The sequence below is a fragment of the Python bivittatus genome, unplaced genomic scaffold, assembly GCF_059951505.1.
Source record: "Python bivittatus isolate LINGU-HERP-01145 unplaced genomic scaffold, Pbiv_v1 ctg000090_np1212, whole genome shotgun sequence".
Lineage (NCBI taxonomy): Eukaryota > Metazoa > Chordata > Lepidosauria > Squamata > Pythonidae > Python > Python bivittatus.
The window spans coordinates 888046-910112 of NW_028277046.1; the positions used below are offsets into that span (position 1 = coordinate 888046).

Genomic DNA, 22067 nt, shown 5'->3' on the forward strand with positions numbered 1-22067 from the left:
TGCTGGACTGATTCCCGCAACGCAGGAGAAACGATCCGGCGTCACGTGTGAAGGCTACCAGATCTGCGCTGCAAAAATGCGGCGGGAAAGACCCATCTCCTTTTGCAACCCTAGCGAATGCAACTCCGGAATTATAATTACGCTAATTAGTGGGCGCATTGGAAATACAGCTAAAAAAAAAACAACAGCTAGATTTGCATGAAAACAAACAGCCAGGACGCCACTGCTTTCCCTAAGCCGGAGACACGCATTTCCCTCCCCGAACTACATCTCCCATCCTGCCCTAGCAACTTCCTGCCTCCCCTTCTCCCGCCTCTTCCGGCCGGGAAAGAGGCGGCTGATTGGCCGACCCTTCGAAGCGGGCCAGAGGCGGTGGCAGGCGGGAGATGCGGCCGCCAAACTGAGGGGATTTCGCGTCGCCTCAGGCTGCTGCCGCCCCGCCCACTCCAGCTCCCCAGCCCCCCCTCTTACGCGAGGCCCCCTTTTTGTGGGGAGGGTCTCCCTTCCCGCTCCCTTCCTGCGCCAGGCTGCAGGAGAGGCTCTATTCAAGCCCCCTTTGTGCTTCAGGGGGTCCCAATTACAATTGGGGGCGCCCCTCCCTCTTTTCCAGCTCCCCTTTCAGGCTCTCCCTCGTGGGGCATCTCCCCATTTTCTATCCCCCCCCTTTTTTTTCAAAGATTGGGGGATATCCTTCCCCTTTTCCTTATTTTAACGCCCCCCCTTTCCCTCCCTTGTCTGATTGGAAATAATTACAACTTCTGTAATTACAAAATTCCTTTAATAATTCCTTTAATAATTCCTAATTACAACTTTCCAACCGGGAAGGGTCGCTCTCCCTTCCTGGGAACTTGCAGGGGTCTGAAAGGCATCCTTGTCAACAGGAATTTGGGGGGGGGGAAACCAGGGGGGTGGGTGCCCCCACACATTTTTTAGGGGAGAGGAGCCCCCAAGACTGTGGTCTGAAATTTAGGGATCCCCTTCCCCTTTTTGAAGTGCAGCATCTCTCGAAAGGGAGGAGAATTTTTAAAACTGCACTTATTTTCCATTGGGGGGGTTGTATTAATCCTTCCTGCTTTGGGGCACCTGATTGCTCCCCTCCCTTTATGGGAACAAACCTTTTTGTCCCCAAAGTTTCTTTTTCATGCATGCTTGCAATCTTTTTTTCAGGGGGTGCACCCTCTTCCTCTGCCTGGTTCCCTAATTTGCCTGCCTTCCTCATTTGGGGGAACTTCAATCTTTTGGGGGGGACTTTTATCATCTGCGTTTAATGCACTGTTGCTTTTTTAACAGGGGGCCCCTTCTGGCTTTGCAAAATTGGAGCTGAGACTTGCTGGAGATTGCTTGATTCCCTAATTTGGGGGAGCTTAAATATTTGGGGGGCCTTATAATTGCTCTGTCAACTTCTGTTTGCTTCTTAATCTGGAAGAAAAGCCTCTTGTCCTTTGAATGATACGCTTACGTATTTAATGGAAGGAGATTGTTTTTTTCAGGGTAGGACAGTATCTTATCCACTCCACTTTCCCCCCCCACCCCGGAAGTAAAATTTTTTTTAAAAAGCCTGCATTTCAGGAAGCAGCCCTCCCACCCTTCTGCTGTGGGTCTGCCCCTCTGCGAAGTTTGACCATGGTGAATTTTTCTGAACTGTTTAAAGCCTCCAGCCACTTGTGCAGATTTTCTCCGGACGGGAAATACCTGGTGAGATGTGGTGGAACCTGGAAATTGGGTGGGAAGAACCAGGGTTGTGGGTTCAAGCAGCACGCTGTGATCCGAGGGACGTTGCCATGTTTTTGAACATCCCTAGGTTGGGTGTCTTTTGCTCACGTCTCCCTGGTATTTGCATCTTTTTGCCAGTTTGGGGCAAAAAGGCCTTGCATTCAGTCTGGCTTTGCTTAAGGGTGGTTTGCTGAATGGGCTACCATTGCTGAGGTTTCTGCAATATATTAAGCCAAAGCCGTGGTTTATCCATGATAGTTGCAAGGGGACATAGTGTGGTTTGGGCGAATGTGAGTTGTGAAGCTAATTCCTTTTACGAGGAAGAACAATACGGCTTATATCCTGGAAGGGAAAAATCTCTTCATTAAAAACGACTTATTTTGTTAGCAATATTGACTTTTCTCGGTGCTTCCAAGCGTCCTTCCTTCCAGTTCGTGGGGAGCAGTAAATTTCCCAGGGTGTTTGGGGGTATGACAGATTTAAGTTGTGGATTTTTTAAAAAATGCAGTTGTTTTAAACAAATGCTGCTTGTCGGCATTTTTGATCCCTCCCCCCGGTTTTTAGACCATAAACCTGCTTTATTTTTAATTTCTGCACAGTGCTGAAACTAAGTGATTTAATGCCACCGATAGGAAGTTTCGGGAAAGCAGAATATTTTTCGTGCGGTATGCTAAGACATAATGTGTTCCTCTGGATTTGGCTTAGTGGGGTCTGTGAACTCCGACAATGCTGGTTTGTTGCATAAACCATGATTAAGCCATGGTTGATTCAGAGGGGAACTATGTTTGTTTAGCTAGCACTGATGTAACAATAGCAGTCGTGTTTGTTTACTGAATTGCCTACTCTCTTTAGTAAATAAATATATGGAGTGTCATCAAACATCATGCTAAGATACTCTTTTTAATCATGGTTTGTTGACCAAGCTATAACTGGCCAGTGTTTACATGTTGCAGTAAGCTATAAATCATGGCTTATAGTGGCTGCTGAGGTCCTCTGATGCTTTCTGTAATGAATGAGCGATGGCTTTACTATCCATTCATTCTGGAATGAAGGAAAGATAACTTTAAATTAGAAATTTTTAACTGATCTGTGGGTAAGGCCAAGTTTGCATGTTGTGTTAAATGAAAAAAAGCTGTGTCGCAACATTACAATTTAGGATTATGTGTGATTCAGACACCAGGTGGTTAGCAGAAGATGCTCGACCGCCAAAGAAATAATATCAATAATATCAATAATTATAAGTAAATCTGGTTGTTTTTTTTAATGTCTCATAGGCAGCTCTACTGAAATGTCTATCCTCTGTAAATTGAATTAAGCAGTTGCTAGAGGAACCATTTATTTATGTAGGGAGCAAAAACGTGGCTGCTTGGGTGTTTTTGCACTGTTCTTTGCCTTTAAATATGTTTAGCAACTGTAAACCACCCAGAGTCTCTGGGAGTCAAACAGCATATACATTTAATAAATTTTAATAATAATTATTAAAGTTGGGCAGCGGTGAACCGGTGCCTTCCAAATGTTGTGAACTACAATGCCCATAGTCTTTTGGGGTCAGCCATGCGCGTTTCCTAGCTTCTTGAGGGTTGGTGATAGACATATCTTTGGGATCCAAAGGATAACATTTCAGGCACATCACGGATCTGTCTTTATAGTAATAATGATTAAGCGGTGTTTAAATTGTAATTAATTTTCAGGCTTCGGGGGTGCAATACCGTTTGGTGATCCGAGATGTCAACACCCTTGAAATTCTGCAACTCTTCACCTGCTTGGACCAGATCCAGCACATTGAGTGGTCTTCCGATTCCCTATTTATATTTTGCGCCATGTATAAACGTGGAATCGTGCAGGTGGGTACAATTCCTCCCCGGCTTGTGAGGAAACCGCAAGCCTTTAATTTTTTGGAATTCCAGCTTGCCTTTGGATGCAGAAGGAGGAGGGGAAAAAGTACGGGTGGGGGGAAATAAAGTTGATAAACTTTAAATAAAGAGCCTGAGAAAGAAATGGAGCTAGCACCCTCTTGTGGAAAGAAAGTAAATTAAATTAAATTAAATTAAATTCATCCCTAAAAAAGTCATCCAATCCTTGGCTCCCTTTTTGCAGATGGGGAACAACACTGTGCCTTTTCTGAGGAAAGATATGTGGCTGTAAAGGCATGATGCAGTTCTGCCAAAGGTTTTATTTTGCAGCCCGTCGGTCGCAAGGGCGGGCACAATTTTCCCATCCTGCAATCGCCTGGAGGCGATTCGTGCTTGCCATAGGTGACCACCCCAGTAGGCGGTGCGTGAATCTGCCTTAAAACGATGGCATCCAGAACGAACAATAATACCTCTCTATTAAAAAAATAAGCCACCTCGCTCTTTAATAAAAATAGAGTGGCGGGCTATTTTTTAAAGGCGAACAAAGGGCAGGAAAATTCACGCCACCGTAGATTTTGGTTTGCCCTCCAGCGCCAGGATGCGCACCTCTGCACAACGTCTGTCAGCACCGGGTTTTGTGCAATATGCCAAAAACCACATGCTTAATATTTTTTGGGGGGGAGAGAGAGGCCCCTTAAAAAGCAGAAATGCCCCCTAAAGTGATTTTTTTTTTGGTCCTGGCGACATGGGGAGACATTACAGAAAGGCCGCTGATGAATCTTCCACGGGGTTTTTCCAAAATGTGTGTTGCTCTCATTCTTTCTATATCTGTCTGTCCGTCCATCTGTCCATTCACACATCCATCTGCTCATCCTGTCCACCCACCTATCTATCTATCTATCTATCTATCTATCTATCTATCTATCTATCTATCTATCTATCTATCTATCTATCTATCTATCTATCTATCTATCGTTTTCTGCAGAAGAGGGAGAGAAAAAAGCCTTACTTCTGTAGCGGGATCCAGTTCCAGTCCTTCATGATCTCGCTGGCCGTGTCAGGATTTTGGGTCTCTCTTGGCCGGAGATGGAGAAGCAGGGGGAAAACTGGATTATTCGCGTGGCGGGGATGGCCTTGACTCCCGTCCCTCCCTCTCCTTAGGTCTGGTCGTTGGAACAGCCGGACTGGCACTGCAAGATCGACGAAGGCTCGGCCGGGCTGGTGGCCTCCTCCTGGAGTCCTGACGGGCGTCACATCTTGAACACCACCGAGTTCCACGTGAGTGTGAGATTGGGGGTCTCCTCCAAGAGCTCAGATGTTCCCGTCTCCCTCTGAGCCCCTAAAATAGCTTGTCGTGTCCTTTTTTTTTAAAAAGAGACAGCTGCTCCTTACTCCGGCTATCTAGGACTGGGGGTGTGGCTGGGTGGTTGGGGAAACGCCGCCCAAAGTCAGTTAAGTGGCACTATTCAGCATCGCGTCGCTAGAAGGGCCAGTTCTGGCCTTGGGGAATTGAGCACCCTGCCCGTTCGGAAACTCCTAAAAGTTGGAAGTCTTCCGGAGCCTCTAAATGAAAAAATAATAATAATGGGGTTAATAGAAATAATAGAAGTTATATTTTAATTTTAGAGTGAGAGCTTGATGTTGTTACTGACATCTGTTGCAAGGAGGGTCGGAAGTCAGTTCTTTTTCTCTCCCAACTGAAGGGAAACGGGGAAGGGCTGCCGGATTAAGTCTGAATTTCAGCGGCGTGAAAATGAGAGCGATGAATTGCAGATTAGTGTGGCTGGTGGGCACAAATTTTGTCATTCTGGTGTCAAAGAATTAGTCGGAAGGTCTAGTTTTAGAGTGCTACGTCACAACAGTGTTTCAATGGCTTTAAGATGTGTGGACTTCAACTCCCAGAATTCCCCCCAGCCAGCTGGCTGGGGGGAATTCTGGGAGTTGAAGTCCACACATCTTAAAGTTGCCAAGGTTGAGAAACACTGCATTATAATGAAGCAAATTCTAGGTCAGAGTAAAGAAATCCTTCTTCACCATCAGAGCAGTTTAAAATGGAGCCGGCTAACTTGGACCCCTGCCCCGTGCAGGGGTTGGACTAGATGGCCCCCAGGTGCCCCTCCAATTCTACCCTCCCTTCCTTCCAGAAAAAGACTGTTTTGATGACGATTGGGCATTTTCAAATGTGCTTTTAGGGGCCTTCCAGGGCGTGTGCTGGACCCGTGGGGGCATCCCCTCTTCGCCCATGGGCTCTGCTGTCCCGCAGTCCCTAAACTACGAAGGAGCCATGCTAGCTTGATGGATCAGGCCCCCTCCTCCATTGTCTGCCAAGACGCAGCCCTGAAATTTGGAACAAGGCGGCCTCCTGGGTGCCGCTTCCCAGCGGCAGATGTGGACGGGGGCGGACGGGGGGAAATATTTCTTCTCGGCTGGAGAACTTGCGTTGACCCTTGTGGGTTTGCGTTAAGCCTGGTTGCCATGTGTATATGGGGTAGACTTACTCTCCAGTTGTAAACAAGTAGCTATATTAACTTGGGCAGACAGCTGGGCGGGATAACTTGGGGCCTGTGTTGCTGGCTGTGGGGGGCTCTGAAACCATCATCTGTCGGAGCTGATCGTGGATTAGGGTTTGGAGGGAAGCCCGCGCCTTTCTGAAGCCCAAATCGGGTTTCTGCAAAAGGAGCCATCGGAACTGGGTTCGGCAAGGCGGGAGGACTCCTTCCACACAATCGGTTTGCTTTGGGCTTAGCGGGGTCGGGGAAGTCGGAGGACCCCCTTTTTGCAACACGGGTGAAATTTGGGGGGCTTTGCTGGCATGTTTCCAGCTGCCGTCTCAACTTCTCTGCCACCCTGTGGATGTGCCTGGCTTCGCAAGAGGCGTGCAGTGAGCCATCATGGTTTCTTATTGTGGTTTGTGGCTTAGGGTTAGGCCCGGATGGAAATCAAAGACACTTCAATCTGGACTGAAAGTCAGAAGCGCATCTTTGCGATTCTCTTAATTCAGCATTTCTCAACCGTGGCAGCTTAGAGATGTGTGGACTTCAACTCCCAGAATCCCCCAGCTAGCATGGCTGGCTGGGGGATTCAGGGAGTTGAAGTCCACACATCTTCAAGCTGCCAAGGTTGAGAAACGCTGCTTTAGAATATGAGGGTTAGCAATCAAACCAGCATCCTGGTTTCTGGCCTGAAGGAGCAGTAAAAACAGCAGAGGTGATCCTTTGAGTGCCCCATCATCAGAGCTTATTAAACAAGCCACCATGGGTTGGGTTCACAGGGGGGCCCTGTTTCCAAGCCACAAAGCGACTGGGTTTACATAACCCTCAATCATTCTGGCTTAGTGCAGGATGCGACCCAGTTGATATTGGATCCACTACGAAGCAGCCTTGCTGCAAATTCTGGGCATTTGTTCTGCCTGGCCGTGTTTTTTAAAGTGCAGCGCCTCCCGGGGCTCCACAAAATCAAAATTGTTTTGCTAGGTATGTAGAACAATCTTCCTCTCCTCATTCTTATTTTTTACTTGTTAAAAAAAGCAGGTTTTTGCAGGAAAAGTGTTTTATTTCTGTTCGTATCTATCGGGTCTAATATTGTCGCTTTTTGCACGATTCGATAAATATTTCACAAGGGTATCAGTTTTAATTTTAATACAGTAAATATCGATACATATAACCCATACAAAGCCAAAGCTCTTTTGTGGTCCTCACATAATTTTTAAAAGGGGTCCTGAGAGCAGAAGGTTTAAAATAACGCTAGCCCAGAGGAATGAATTTTATTTTATTTAGGACGGTGTCTCTTCTTTCCTTCTGAAGAACGCAAAGCGGTACGTGGGGAATGATTACCGTGACCGTATTTTCTTGGAAAAAATAAAGGAGGAGCCTGAAAAAGGGGCAAATCTGAAAGATGTTCATAAGGATACAAAAAAAATTAATTGATTATGTTTATAACTTTGCTTTACAAAGGAAAACTCAAGAACAAAACCAAGAAAATAAATGTTTAATCTCAATATATCTCAAGGACAGCGTTCTGAAATACAGGACGGTCCTTTATAATAATATATATCAAAGTAGGGATAATCCACTATATTCTCAAATTTGCCCCAGGAAATAGATGGGGGGGAGACGTGCATCTCGTTGGCCTTCCTGAAGTCCAATTCCCAGAATTCCCTGGAGGGCCAAGAGAGCTGGGGAATTCTGGGAGATGTTCTACCCTCTGGAGGGGTAGGAGTTGGGGAAGACTGGTACACCCCCATAACTGTTAGGAAGCCAGCGTGGGGTGGTAGTGAAGGTGTTGGACTAGGATCAGAAACTTTAGATTCAGGGCGACTTCTGGCCATAGAAACTCACTGGCTAGCCGTCCTGAAGGCTCTTTCATCCCAGCCTACCCTACAGGGTTGTTGTTGAGGAAAAATGGGGAGGGGGGATATTCTCTATGTTGCTTGTGGAGGAAAACATGGATAAGAATTAAAGGGCCCAAGAGTTTCTTCATTTAATTTACTTATTTATTAAATTTACATGCCACCCATCGCCCCCAGAGGGGGACTCTGGGCGGCCCATGATTAAAACCTGAAACAGGAAAAGCGATAAAAATATAAATATCCACATTCAAATGAGCGAATAACGATTCTGTATGAAAAGGCCGTCTATCTTCGCGTGCTTAAAAAACTCTCCCGCGTTTCCGGCGCTGCTGTTGTGCAAAGCGGCCCCTGGAATTTGCAACGTACTCCTGCAATAGATATACACATTTTTCGGTCCAAGAACGCGCTGCTCCAAATCCCCCCGAAATCCCGTGCTCACAGACGCCGCCCTTTCGCGGGGCCATTTGACCTAGTCAAGTCTGGGACAAAGTTGAGGTCCGTCACGAGCGCCGGGCGGCCGGAGCGTGGGGTGTCCGTGGGACGGAGGGGGGCTGCCTTGCCACCTGCCCGGCGTTGTCAAAAACGGGTGCGATTCCTTCGCCCGTCTCTTTCTGGAGCAGATCGGTCTAAATGCTGCTTCTCAGCTGTTTTTTTTCGGTATTTCAACAATGCTGCTGTTTTCTCCCTTCTAAACAGCAGCTGCGCAATGCGCCCGACACTTGATCACGAGGAACGGAGGCTGACCGTTTTCCTTAAGCCGGTCATGTTCGTTTGGAAAAAGTGGGGGGGGTCTGTTTTGGGAAAGTTGGTTGAGAGAGAAAGCAGCCCCTTCGGTCACAAGAGTTGGGTCCTGCTGGCCTACGGCGGCGTAGTTCTTCTGCCTCCTGCCGCAGAAAAATTCTCGTTCTGAGGTCCTTACCCTATAAATTGAAAAATCAGGTTCAAGAGGGACATTGGTGTGGCAGCCGCCGTGGCTGATTTAAAAAAAACAAATCTAAGAATCGTTTCGAGATAGGACAAGCTGTCTGTCAGTCTGTCTCTGCCATCTATCCCTCCCTCCCTCCCATATGTCCATCCATCCGTCCATGAATGATCTCGCCGTATTTTATCTGAGTCAACTTTTGCTTACTCAAATGCGCATAGAAAAGTCTTGGCAGGTTTGATCTTAGAAGTAAGTGGATGGTTAAGAACCATCTAAGTTAGGGACCTGGAGGTCTGGCGGCACGATCCTGGCGTCGAAGAGCTACTCCGCTTAACAAGCGTAGGCGGAAAAATGAACAGAACAGGTGTTTTCAGCATGGAAGAGGCTGCTTGGGGAGGTGGTGGCCTCTCCTTCACTGAAAGCCTTTCGACAGAACCTGGACGGGCCATCTGTTAGGTGGATTTGGGCAAAGGGTTGGGCTAGATGACCACAAAGGTCCCTTCCGATCCTTCCATTCTGGGATTCTGTGCTTAAATTAGGATCCCTGAACGAGGCGGGGGGTTGGTCTAGGTGACCCCCAAGGTCCCTTCCAACCAGCCCATTCTGGGGTCCTGTGCCTGAACTTGGATTGCTCCGCTGGGCAGAAAGGGCGGTGGGCTAAAACTCTCCAGGCTGCCTTCCCGCTCTGCGATTCTGGGAAATACGTTCAGACGTTGAAAAGCTTCTCCTCTTAAGTCGCTGTCTCCCAGCAGAAGACGCTTCTGTGCGGAGTTCTGTTTTCCGAAGGGTTGATCTCGGTGCTCTTCAGTCCAGCTCCTTGCAGGGTGCAAAATTGACCCGGTCACTTTGGGGGTTAGAATCTCGGCCTCCTTCGTCACATCCGCAAAGCTGAACCAGCCTCTCCTCTGTCTCCGTTCCCAACAGCTGCGGATCACCGTCTGGTCCCTGTGCACAAAATCCGTGTCTTACATCAAGTATCCCAAAGCTTGTCAGCAGGGTAAGTAGAGCCACCTTAATTCAAGATTTTTTTTTTAACGTATCTGGGTCTACCCCATGGTTGAGTAAATGTAGGCTTCACGAGGGTGGACCATGGTGCCAATTGGATGGGTGGGGTTGGGGTGTGTAAGGGGGACTTTATGAATCCTCATCGTCTTCGTTTCATTAAGGTCTGTTGGATAAGTAGCCTGTGGGGAGATTCCCACCGTTTGCTAAACCAGGACGGTTGGTTCACAAACCATGGTAGATAGGAACCCACCACTTGCTGACCCAGACTTGAACCAAGCCATCTTCTAGCAAGACAGATGAACGTGATGAATAAAAACAGCCACGAGAGGCTGTATTTTCAGAAAAAATCAGTATACATTCCCCTTTTCTTGCTAATGCTGGTAGATACCAACGTTTAGCTCGCTCAGAGTGATCTTTTTCGGACATCAGGCTTTCATAGAATCATCGCCTGGAATGATTGGAGGGACTCCAGAGATCATCTGGCCCAGTGCAAGAATCCTGATTCAGTTGCTGAAAGGATGGCTTGACATGGGGACTGGGAGATCCTCTCGCTCAGCCCTTTCCACCCTTGGCAGCATCCAGATGTGTGGACTTCAATTCCCAGAATTCTTAGCCCAGCCATGCTAAGGCTGCGCAGGAGCCTGTGCGATGGTTCTATGGCATTTAGATGGTCTTCTGTTCTTCTCCCGCAATCTTGCTTTTATTTATATTTTTACTTTTTTTTTTAAACAGCCGTGACATTGTTTTAAGTGTGGGGGGGTGCGCCGCCCGGAGTCACGTTCAGTGGGATGGGTGGCTGTGTCAATTGATTAAATAAATAAGATGAAATCTGAAAATGGCCACGGTGGGGAAACTGATTCTAGCCAAACCCCGTGCCCGGTGCAGGAATCCAGATTCTGGCGTAGAGTCATTGAATTGGATGAGTTGGAAAGGACATTGGAGAACATCTAGACCTACCATAGGCCTACCATAGGAACCCACCACTATTGAATCCCTAAGGAGAGGCCACCCCCCCAGGCAGCCTCTTCAATTGTTAACAGCTCTTCCTGTTATGGATTTTGTGGAAGTCCCACGTGAAACTGACTGCCTTGTATCCTAAGCCCCTCAATCTCTGGAACAACTTTTGAGAAGTTTGCACCAAGCTAGCACCTTCTTTAAACCCTTGGTCCCATCCCTGGGTTCCTTGAAGAACCTGCGTTAAATCATTTATTGCTTGCTACATTTTTTTTTTAAATGTGGGGCTCGTGCTGAGTGGGGAGCTTATCCTGAAGGTCGCGTGCAGAAGGAACTCCGTTAAGGAACTGGCTGAGTTCGCTCCCGGTGGGAAGTCGTGAATTTTTTAAGCTGTGGTTGACTGAAGCGGCCAGATGCTGGGTTAGCCGGCGACGCTAATTGGGACAGTGCAGCAGCGTCCACGCCAAAGCCATGTGCCTTGTATCTGTCTGCAGGCGCTTTAAGCCCAGCGGATCTTTTCACGGGATCGCATTGCAGCTGAAGAGGAAAAAAACACAGCTGTTTCCAGGAGGTGCAGACCGGCGCAATGCAAGGGCCAGAGCTCCATAATAACACTAAGCCGGAAAAACCCAAACCCACGTGGCACTTTTGGGTCATTTGTAATCTGTTGTCCTTAGTAGGAGACACACTAAAACTCTGCTCCGTCAGCTGTACAATACTCCCCTGTCCAGATTTGTCCGTTTAGGAATTATTATGGAGGTTAAGATGATCTTCCGGACCCCCTGCTCGTAAACGTTGGTGTGTGTGTGATGGTGGGTGTTGCCACATAGAGGTTCTCGCGGGAGAATCTGGCTCCATCTGCTGAGGTGGGTGGGAGAGGCCTTAAGGAGCAGACAAAATCATGGGCTACCCCTTTAGGTTATTCATGATTTTTTCCCAATCACACAGAACAAAGAATCCTCCAGTTAAAAACAACATTTTTTGGATGGAGTCCTCTAAGCTTGACCGTTTGCTTGCAGACGTTTCATGAACCAACTAGGTAACGCCCTCCGTGCGAGGGAGGGTGCGATTTGGTGCTTGTTTATGTATCGTAGCTTGTCCTGCCAGTTTTGGTGGGGGGGTTTCCCCCTTGATAGTTCCTTGATTGGAATATTTTCTGCCTGATGATTTATCAATCCTGGTTTATCTGAATGTTGGCTGCTGGTGGGGACGTGTTCCAGTCTTTTTGTTTCCTTCCTAGGTTTTTCATTCGCGTTCAGACAACCCAGCCATCAGTAGACACATAGAGATAAACCACATTTACACACCGTTCAAAAGAGACAATAAAAGACAAGCTACGCTATATAAACAAGCAGCAAATCCCACTCTCCCTTGCATGGATGATGTTCGCTAGTTGGGTCATAAAACGTCTGCAAGAAAACAGTCCAGCGTAAACAGCACCAAGAAGTTCAACCCTGAGCTACGGACGTTTTCTCTTTCTTTCTTTCTTTCTTTCTTTCTTTCTTTCTTTCTTTCTTTCTTTCTTTCTTTCTTTCTTTCTTTCTTTCTTTCTTTCTTTCTTACTTTCTTTCTTTCTTTCTTTCTTTCTTTCTTTCATATAGCCACCCATCCCACTTTTACACGCCTCTAGGTGGCTTGTGATAAAATAAAATAAATAAAATACACATAATAAATATAAATAAATAACAACCTTGCAGATTGCTTCTGGAAAAAGAAATCTGCTGTTACATCAATCGTGATCGGAGCCCTTTGAGCAATACCTAAAGGACCCTCTCGATATTTGGAAATTTTGAATTTATCGGACCTGAACACCCTAATTTTACAAAAAGGTTCCCTGCTTGGAACTGCCTATATCCTCAGATGCTACCTTAATAATTCTTAGGTCCTTGGGTAGGGACCTTGAATTATTTTCACCCATCTTTGTGGATCTAATTGCAGATTACCCATATAATAATCTTTCTGTCGGCATTCATCATTTAATTCCCCTTTCGAGAAAGATATATATTTTATTTTATTTTCTCAAAACATCGCAGGCGTCGCCTTCACGAAAGATGGCCGCTATCTGGCCCTGGTAGAACGAAGGGACTGCAAAGATTACATTAGCCTCTTCGTCTGCAGCAACTGGCAGCTTCTAAGGGTAGGACGTCCGTCTTCTGTGCTCCGTGGCCTCTTTTAGGGTGATTTTTTGGGTTCGTGTCCTGCTTCGTGGCATCCCCTTGTCCAATTTTTTTTTTCCTGCACTGGGAGGTAGGCTGAGTTGAGAAAAAGGGGCTGGTCTGATGTCATCCAAGGTGTTTCCATGCCAGGTGGACTTCAAGCTGTGTCTTCTCGGTCCCAGGCCCACCCTCCAACCTTGGATAAGCTCTTGTATGTCCTCATCAGACAGGAGTAGTCTATCTTAGATTTTCTGTTACATTCTCAGAAGATCGATCCATCGGGGGTCATGCTAGGTGCCTCGACTGGGTGGGTCTTATTTCTGCGTGCTAAGAAAGAATCAGCTGGTTCTCTTTATTTTTGCCTTTTTTCTCTTCTTCACTTTTTTCTAACATCTCAATTTTTGGCTTGTTTTGTTCATCTTTTTTTCGTTCCTTTGGCTAACATGTACAAAAATACACACATACACACACACGGATAAATACACCGAGTTAACACCGTGATGGAGATTTCAATATCAAACAATTTAGCTTAAGACCAAAACCTTTATTACAAAACAAATACCTTATTGTATGCTCATCCTTCATCTTCTCTTTTCCAAGGTCAAATTTCATTCTGAATGAAAAAAGGCAAAGAATCATAATGCTTGTCACATTAATATCCTAAACTGTAACTAATATTAATAGAATATCCTCTTTTTTCCCCCTCTTCTCTATATTCAATACTCTATATTCAATACTTTCTCAACCTTATCAACTTTAACATGTCTGGACTTCAACTTGAAGTCCACTCTTAGAGTTGCTGAGACTGAGAAACACTGCTCTATTGCTATTGAGGGTAAACCCTAAAATCCATCCAAATTTGTTAGAATTGTGGTTCCTGTCTTTGATGTCTCATTAGTTTAACGTTATTTGTGATTTTTTTCTAATGGCAATTGAAGAGGCCTTGTTAATCCACATTCAATTGTGAGGTTATCTAGACTTTTCCAGTGGGAGGCAATTATTATTTTAGCTGCTAAAATTAAATAGAGAATGTTCCTTATTTTTAAGCTTGGGGCCTGGCCCTGTAAATAAATGTAGTAAGCATCTGGGGAGCATTCAATTCTTGGTTTAGCGATGATACTTATCTCCCCACAAACGTTATGCCAAAAGGGTATAGCTTTATCGCAGGGCCACCACGAATGAAAAAAATGACCCTTTTTTGGGGACAACCTGTCCAACATTTGGAAGCATAATCGGGATATATAAATGCCAATTTAACTGGAGTCAGGTGCCAACGATGTAAAATCTTGAGGTTCTTACATTGAAGCTGAAGTGAATCTAGTCTGTTTCTCCTTCTGGGGGGCAGTGGTTTCCTGATTTGACCCTGTAAGAACCCCTTTCCGGCACCAGCTCCCCGATTTCTGAACACTGCTGCTTCCTCTCATTTGGTGGGCAAATTTTCCAGGATAACCCCCCGCTGTTGTTAAAGTTGCGGTTTGCTACCGAGTTGCCAAGTCTATCTTGATCTTATGGCTTGATTTCTCTGACTTCCTTGTCTCTGTTTCCAAAGCATTTTGAGACCGAAACCCAGGATGCTGTGGGAATCGATTGGGCCCCCAATGGCTGCGTGTTGGCAGTGTGGGACAGCTGCCTCGAGGTGAGGGAATCTGCACACACCGCTTCCACTAAATTCATTCCAGCTGTTTAGTTAGCCTTGCAAGGTAGTCCCGTCAGGAGCACGCCTAAATGAAGTAATTCTACTTTATTGTAAGGTTACATTGACAGAATCTTGCAATTCTGAAAGTATCTCTCTCCTCCCTCACCTTTACAGTCCAAAATAGGGAAGGTCCCTTCTGAGATGTTTCCCACTCCCCTTTTCCTTCTGTGGGCTCAGCTGCCTCTTATCTGACCGTTGCCTAGTCTGCAGCGCTTCCTCCTGTCTCCCAAGGCCATTCCGATCTTTACAACAGTGGGATACAAAACAGGCTTCTGTTCTAAGCCTGGTATTCTGTTGTTTGAGTGTCAGTGCTGGGCATATTTGCTTTTTAAACATTTGGCATCTTGACCGGGGGATAGTCAGCAAGTGGGTGTGGGTGGATGACACAAAGTTGTTGAGAAGATCGGTTTTTACAACTTTGCCCTCTTTTTCAGTATAAAGTTCTGCTCTACACCCTTGATGGACGTCTCCTCTCTACATACAAAGCTTACGAATGGTCTCTGGGCGTGAAGTCTCTTACTTGGAGCCCCAGCAGTCAGTTCTTGGCCATTGGCAGCTACGATGGAAAGGTGAATTTGGCCAAAGAAAAATGCTTCTGGTTGCACAACTCATGATAATGCAGAGTCCAAAATTCGTCCTAAATGCTAGGCCATGATGTGTTTAAGCAATTGGCCGAATTAACTAGAATTGGGCTGGGTTCATATGCCGTGCCAAGTGCCACCCATCTCAAATTCATTACTCTGTTGTCAATCATGGTTTGCAGTCTGCAATGGCTGGGCTCACCCAGTGCCCTAAGCTAATTCCAGCCAAGTAACCAAAATTGTACACTATGCTAAGCTCTGTTGTGGCCAGGTTTGGCTACTTCTTGACTTCTCAGGGCTCAGCTAGGTGATATATTTCATAAAGTTCTGACATCTAGTATGATAAAATGTATATTTTATTTGTTTTGTCGAATTTGTGTAGTCTCTATTCCTCTTTGTGGTATCAACTAGTTATTGACCACAATACAAATTTTATCTATCTATCTATCTATCATCTATCTATAAAAATAAAAGCAACCGGCTTCAGTCTTCTCTGTTATCAGTGAAGAGACCTGCCTCTTCTCTGGAGCATTAGAAGACTGTTTCCAGCCTAAGAGGTTATATTGATTCTAAATAGGAAAGACTTGAGTTGCTGGAGGTCTTGTAACTCCATCCCATTCTTTTCAATAAATCTTGTTAAAGAAGAGTTTGCAAGAATTATGCTTAGAAATGTAGCACTTTCAGCAGTCGATGGTGGCCAAGGCGGATGCCTGAAACAATCCCTGATCATGGCTTGTTGATGATGGCTAGCTTATGATCCAGGGCACCTTTCGAACCCAGACTAATGGCCAGTTTAACCACCCAATAGTATTTTTACTATAGTATTTTAGTAACTTGTTTCTTCTGTTCCCATTCTGTGGGAACTTTGCAATTAAAAGCAAAAGTATCTTGTGGAATTGTTGTGGGCACAAATGTAATAATTTTTCCTACCCCATTCTCTAATCCAGCATTCTTCAGCATGCTGGGGAATTCTGGGAGTTGAAGTCCACATATCTTAAAGTTGCCGAGGTTGAGAAACACTGTTCTAATTTTGATGGGATTTTCCTATTATGTCTTTATCGCCCCATGTTTTACCATCAATCAATGTATTTATTTTGATCAACAATCAGAAACATTGGTCCCTCTTTCTTATAACCAGGTACGGATTTTGAACCACGTGACCTGGACGAAGATTGCAGAATTCGACCATCCCACAAATGTCACTAACTCAAAAACAGTAAGTATAGAGATTTCTTGCAAGTTGGGGAAGGACAGTAGTTGAAAATAATGGGAGTTGGTAATTGTATTTACTGCTTGTATCATTATATTTATATAGCAATTTTATTAAAGTTTATAATTATAATAGTAAAAACTAATACAAACTAAAAGAAAGATAGAAGTATAGAAGGAAAGAATAGAAGGTGCAGAAAAGAAAAAAAAAGGAAAAAAACAGAGAAAAGTGAAAATATAGTAAAGGAAAAAGAAATATATAATGAAGTGACTTCCAACCTTCATCACAACAAATATAAACAATTTTAGTAATTTAGCACCGCCTCTTAAAATAAAACAAATGATCTCTGCTTCCCATTTCCCATCTCTTATCTATAAACAAATCCATAAAGCATCATCATTTCAGTCCTGGTATCAGCAAGTCTATTAAGGTTACCAGAAGTAACAACATATCTATATTAACCTTGATCAAATAAACCAGCTTTAAATGCCTTCCTTTTACTCCTAAGAATCTTAATCTTTAGTCCCTTCGAATAAGGTTGTAGAACTTGATTTCTTTTCATTTTTTCTTTGTCCCTTCTCATGAGATTCTTCAAAATTTTAACAAGCCTCTTTTGTAAATCCAATATAGGAAAATTATCCAGGTCAGTCTCTTGGTTTATTGTTTGTATATCCCTTTTAATTATTAAAATATCAGCCAGGTTTTTTTGTATGTCCAGTGTAATATCTTTTTCCATGTCATTCTTGTAGCCTTGTCATTTGTAAATCCAGTTTCAACTCAGTCTTGATCTTGCCAGGTAAAACTTATTCCTGTTCCATAATGTCTTTTAGACATGTAGAGGCAGATGTCTCCATTGACACTCTTAATATTAACTTCTGAGTCCATTTTTCAAAAAATATCCTGCAATAAGTCCAATATTACAATATTTTGCTCCATTCTGTAAGTCGAGTTAATGTGTTTTTATCCTTTAATTGTAGTCTTTAGTTTCCTCTAGTGTCCAATTTTTAAAATCTTACACTTTTTTTAAAAATTCAAAACACAAGCATTTTCCCATGGGAAGGATTCTTTATAATTAATTCTAAAATCTTATTTCAAGTTTATCTGGACCCCTTAGTCCGTTTATAACTTTCTAAAATCAAAGTTTAATCATCCTTTTGCTATTTATTTCAAGAATTTTTTTTAGCTCTTCAACTTGTAGTTAAAACTTCTTTTGCTAACGATTGAAGGATATTCACTTGGTGCTGTAAAACTTGTCGATCCAAAGGTTCCTAATAGCTGAAAAGCCGTTAACAAGCTATTTCCAAAAGTGATTAGAAAAGAAAGTATGCACGGAGGTGCCGACTGTGGTTTGAGCGAGTTGGCTATTCCCTCATCTCCCAGAGCTCTAAACCCACCAGAGACCTCTGTCTTGCGGTCTCCTTGTGAGGAGCAGTTGTCTGGAGCACTCAAGGCTGATCTCAAGTCCTCTCCTTGTCCGGAGAGGAATTATGAAGCGCCGGTCTTCTTGCTGGCTCTTCGTTCTTCGTTGCAGTCGTTGACTCCGCTTTTCGCAGAGCCATCTTCAGGCCGCTGTTTCTTCCTCCGGAAGTCCGGCAAAAGGATGATTAAACTTTGATTTTAGAAAGTTATAAACGGACTAAGGGGTCCAGATAAACTTGAAATAAGTTTGTGTAATCATAAACAATATTTGCAAAGCATTCTCAGTGTCCTTTTTGAAGACTGAGAATGGGAAGAAGAAATTCCTTCTTGGAATTTGGTGGGGGGGCAGGGAAGAAATGTTTAGGAAGAAATCGAAATAAATGTGAAACTTTTAAAGCTATTTTTATAGATATAAATAAATTGAAACTGTAGTCAGTGGCGACCCCATTCTCAATACTTTGAGACGCGGACCTCAACACACCTAGGAACCCTTTTATTTAAAGATCTCAAGAAGAAGAAAAACCCATCAGCAAAATAAATAAATACATCCATATACTCTGGAAATCATTTTTGGCCAGAAGAACCTTAGTAGCAAGAGATAAATGTTAATCGCTTAAAAAGAAAATATTAGGCAGGTGATTTTAATCAGGATGGGAAGGAACAACACACAGCTGGTTCACGGTCTGCTTTTGCAAGTGACCCCAACCTGGTTGGACTTTCCGTTCTAGGTTGTCTACAATGAAGTAGAGAAAGCCCCAGCTGTGAACCTGGAGAAGTTGACTTTTCCTCCCAATCAGAGAATGGCAAACGCCCTTTTCAGCATAAAGACAAAATGTACGTTCAGGTGGCAGGGCACGTTTACCTCGGCAAAAAGCAGATCGGTGGCATTCGGGAGTTGCATGTCATTAGAGGTGACAAGTGTAGAGCAAGGAAGAGATTGGTGAGCGGGTCAGAAGACGCTAGAGAACGGTGTCTGGGGAGGTTGGTTTAGGGTGGTGTTTTTCAAACTTGGCGATTTTAAGATGTGTGGACTTCAACTCCCAGAATTCCCCTGGGGAATTCTGGGAGTTGAGGTCCACACATCTTAAAGTCGCCAAGTTTGAAAAACACTGCGTTAGGGAAATGTGAACTGAAGAAGTTGGAAAGGGTTGGACTATTTATTTTTTTATTAGATTTTTATCTATCGGCCTTTAGCTCTGGTCAACTCAAAGCTGCATACGTAGCTAATGTTCCCTCCTTCTATTTTCCCCATAACAACAACCCTGTGAGGTGGGCTGGGATGAGAAGAGGGACTGGCCCAAAGTCACCCAGCTCATTGTCTTGCTTAAGGGAGGACTAGAACTCACAATCTCCTGGTTTCTAGTTCAGAACTTAACCACTGTGCCAAACGGGCTCCCTAGTTTGTCCATGGAAAAAGGTTAAAACTAGGAGGATAAGGAGTAAATCTTGTTGTCTGCTTCAATTTCAGATGACGTTGTCCAAGCCCCCATTTCTTTGCACCACGTCAAACCTCCAGCAGATCGGGCGAATCCTAGAATTGGCGTTGGAATGTTAGCCTTCAGTTCTGATAATAGTTTCTTAGCAACCAGAAATGGTCAGTATTTTGGAGGCAAGCTGAGAACTGACTTTGCATTCATGTCCTACCAATGAAGTGAACTTCTTGGACATGTGACTTCAGAATTTAGCCTTTCTTTCCACCGTTTGCTAAGACAGTTTTAAATAAATGAAAATTAAAATCATACCCTTGGCTAATATTTCTGAAGGTTGAGTAGTAGATAGCACTCAGAATGGGCTCATTTCCCACTTACGATGCATGTTATATACACCCCACGTTGTGAGGTGTATATAAGCCTTGTTTTAGGTTCCCTTCTTTGTGGTCAAGTGCTGTGCTTGATAGTAGCATGTTAAACTTACATTGCGACCAGAAGACCCTGCAACTGTTCTAAATTTGCTACAGTAGTCAGCTTCTTTAAGATAAGTGACTAATGCCCCAAATCACCGTGTGTGAGAATATGAACAAGGATTCCCTTAGTCCCAGCTCAGCACCTTACCCATTTCACCATACTGGTTATGAATGCTATAAATTTGTTTGGCTGTAGGTCAGGCCCCATTTCTTAAATGTTTGGTGTGTTTCTAACAGACAACCTCCCAAATGCTGTCTGGATCTGGGATGTTCAGAAGATGAAACTCTGCGTGGTCCTGGAGCATTTAGGTCCAGTTCAGCTGTTCCAGTGGGATCCCCATCAATCTCGGCTTGCTCTGTGTACTGGGAATAATAAAGTGTATCTCTGGTCTTCAGCTGGATGTACATCAGTGCAGGTACCGATAGAAGGTAAGAAAAAGCTAGAAATTTGACACTTTGGGGTAAGCAGCTCGTGCTGTTTTGGGCTCGCTTAAAAAGCGGGAAATTTTGCCTCTGGATAGATCTGTGCTCATTTCAACTGTTCCAGCATCTGGATTGGTTTTGCGGCAGTCCCGAGTTGCCAGTCACGGATTGCTGAGACAAAATGCTGATCAAACGCATTGCGTAGGGCTTAGAGCGGTCCTGAGCCTGCCTCGAGACAGGAAAGCGAATCTCAGAATGGGAGATCAGCTCGTAGGCGATAACCCTGGCATTTATTTAATTAAAATTAAATTTAAATTGAAGAACAGACATATTTAGGGAGCCCAGGCGTTCAGAGAAACCCCAGCGTGGTTTGGGCATTCCGATAAAGCAACTTGGCCACCAGTTACCTTTTTTTCCCCTGTTTCAAAGGGTGTAGCTGAAATAGCTGAAACGGTTGAAAATATTGTAAAAGGGGGAAAAAGGGATTAACAGTATTTTTTTTTTCCCAATTTGGTCTGTTTAGGTGACTTCAAGGTGACTTGGCTTTCCTGGCACCCCAGTGGGGACTTCCTGATTCTTCTGAGCAAGGACAATTTCTGTCTGTGCTACTTGGAAGGAGAAGGAGAAGCTGTAAAATAGCTACATCCAAAGTGAAGCTAAGTGGAAAATTAAAACAATCATCACTTGCTTTTACTTTCAGTTCTCTGAGATTAGGAGGAAAAAAAAGTCAATCTTGATGGTCAGTCCATCTTGTTTTCTGGGGACAAACATGTCATTTAAATCTGTACATCAAAATGGATGGGCCAGAGACTTAGTTCTGAATGTACTTTCTGTAAAATGTCCAACTACGAAGTCCCCCCAACAGTAGGAAACTGGTATTTGAACTTAAAGGATGTATATTTCATGGCATGCAACCTGCGTTGTTTCTCCAGTTTTCAATAAATGTGTTCTGTAAAGTGCAGTCAAAATGAGATGGCAGTTTTTGACTCTATGGAGGATAAAGCACAGCAATTTCTATTTTGCTTTTGTTTGAACATGGTTGGGGTGGGGTGAGATGTTGTGTGAAAGCCAGGTCCCCTCCCTCAAAATGGGTAGCCTAAGAGGGAGGCTAGAAGGAGATAGATGGATGGATGGATGGATGGATGGATGGATGGATGGATGGGAGGGAGGGAGGGAGGGAGGGAGGGAATGGAATGGAATGGAATGGAATGGAATGGAATGGAATGGAAAGGAATGGAAAGGGAAGGAATGGAATGGAATGGAATGGAATGGAATGGAAAGGAATGGAAAGGGAAGGAATGGAAAGGGAAGGGAAGGGAAGGGAAGGGAAGGGAAGGGAAGGGAAGGGAAGGGAAGGAGAGAGGAAGGAAGGAAGAGAAAGATAGGGAGACAGGAAGCAAGGGGAAACATGACCTTTCCTTCTATTAGTCTTTCTCCTCCCCCGTCCCCCATTTGAGAAAAGATAGTCCAACTCAACTCAACTCCAATCCATGTAGTTGTCTTGGCAACCCTATGGAAGTGGCTCGCTGCAGCCATAGGACTTCCTAGTGGTCTCCCATCCACATTCTAAATGGCTCTAACCCAGCTTAGCGCTTTTGAAGATCAGCCAGTGTTGGCTGGGCACTGCTAGCTTTTGCAATCTTCGGCCTGGTTTTAAAAGGTATCATGGGCTAAGAAAGCTTTTTGCTCGTTTAACCTCCCAAGAGGCCTTGAGTCATGGCTTATGAAGCCTCTGCGCCCGTCTAAAAAATCATATTAAGGAAACAGTAACGAAGAGGGATCCAGCAAAGCGTTATAAGAGGTGTATTTTATTCGCAGCACTATCCTGCTCCCCGCAAAAATCCTACTCAGACGCTACAGAGCATTGGGGGTCTAATTAACCTT

General features: G+C 44.5%; 1 protein-coding gene across 2 annotated transcripts; it reads left to right on the top strand.

The window, feature by feature from the left end:
* Positions 1-351: 351 nt before the first annotated feature.
* Positions 352-21142, top strand: WRAP73 (WD repeat containing, antisense to TP73). 2 transcript variants are annotated; one of them, XM_088136697.1, is made up of 13 exons: positions 352-1491; positions 1570-1695; positions 3405-3557; positions 4728-4844; positions 9761-9833; positions 12829-12932; positions 14501-14587; positions 15082-15216; positions 16367-16444; positions 18586-18691; positions 19326-19451; positions 19998-20189; positions 20707-21142. In XM_088136697.1, the coding sequence occupies exons 2-13, from the start codon at positions 1624-1626 to the stop codon at positions 20820-20822; spliced, it is 1359 nt and encodes a 452-aa protein (XP_087992823.1). In that variant the 5' UTR covers positions 352-1491; positions 1570-1623; the 3' UTR covers positions 20823-21142. The 2 variants fall into 2 exon arrangements, with proteins under 2 accessions (XP_087992823.1, XP_007430272.1); XM_007430210.3 differs by having other exon boundaries at positions 352-1695.
* Positions 21143-22067: the final 925 nt, after the last annotated feature.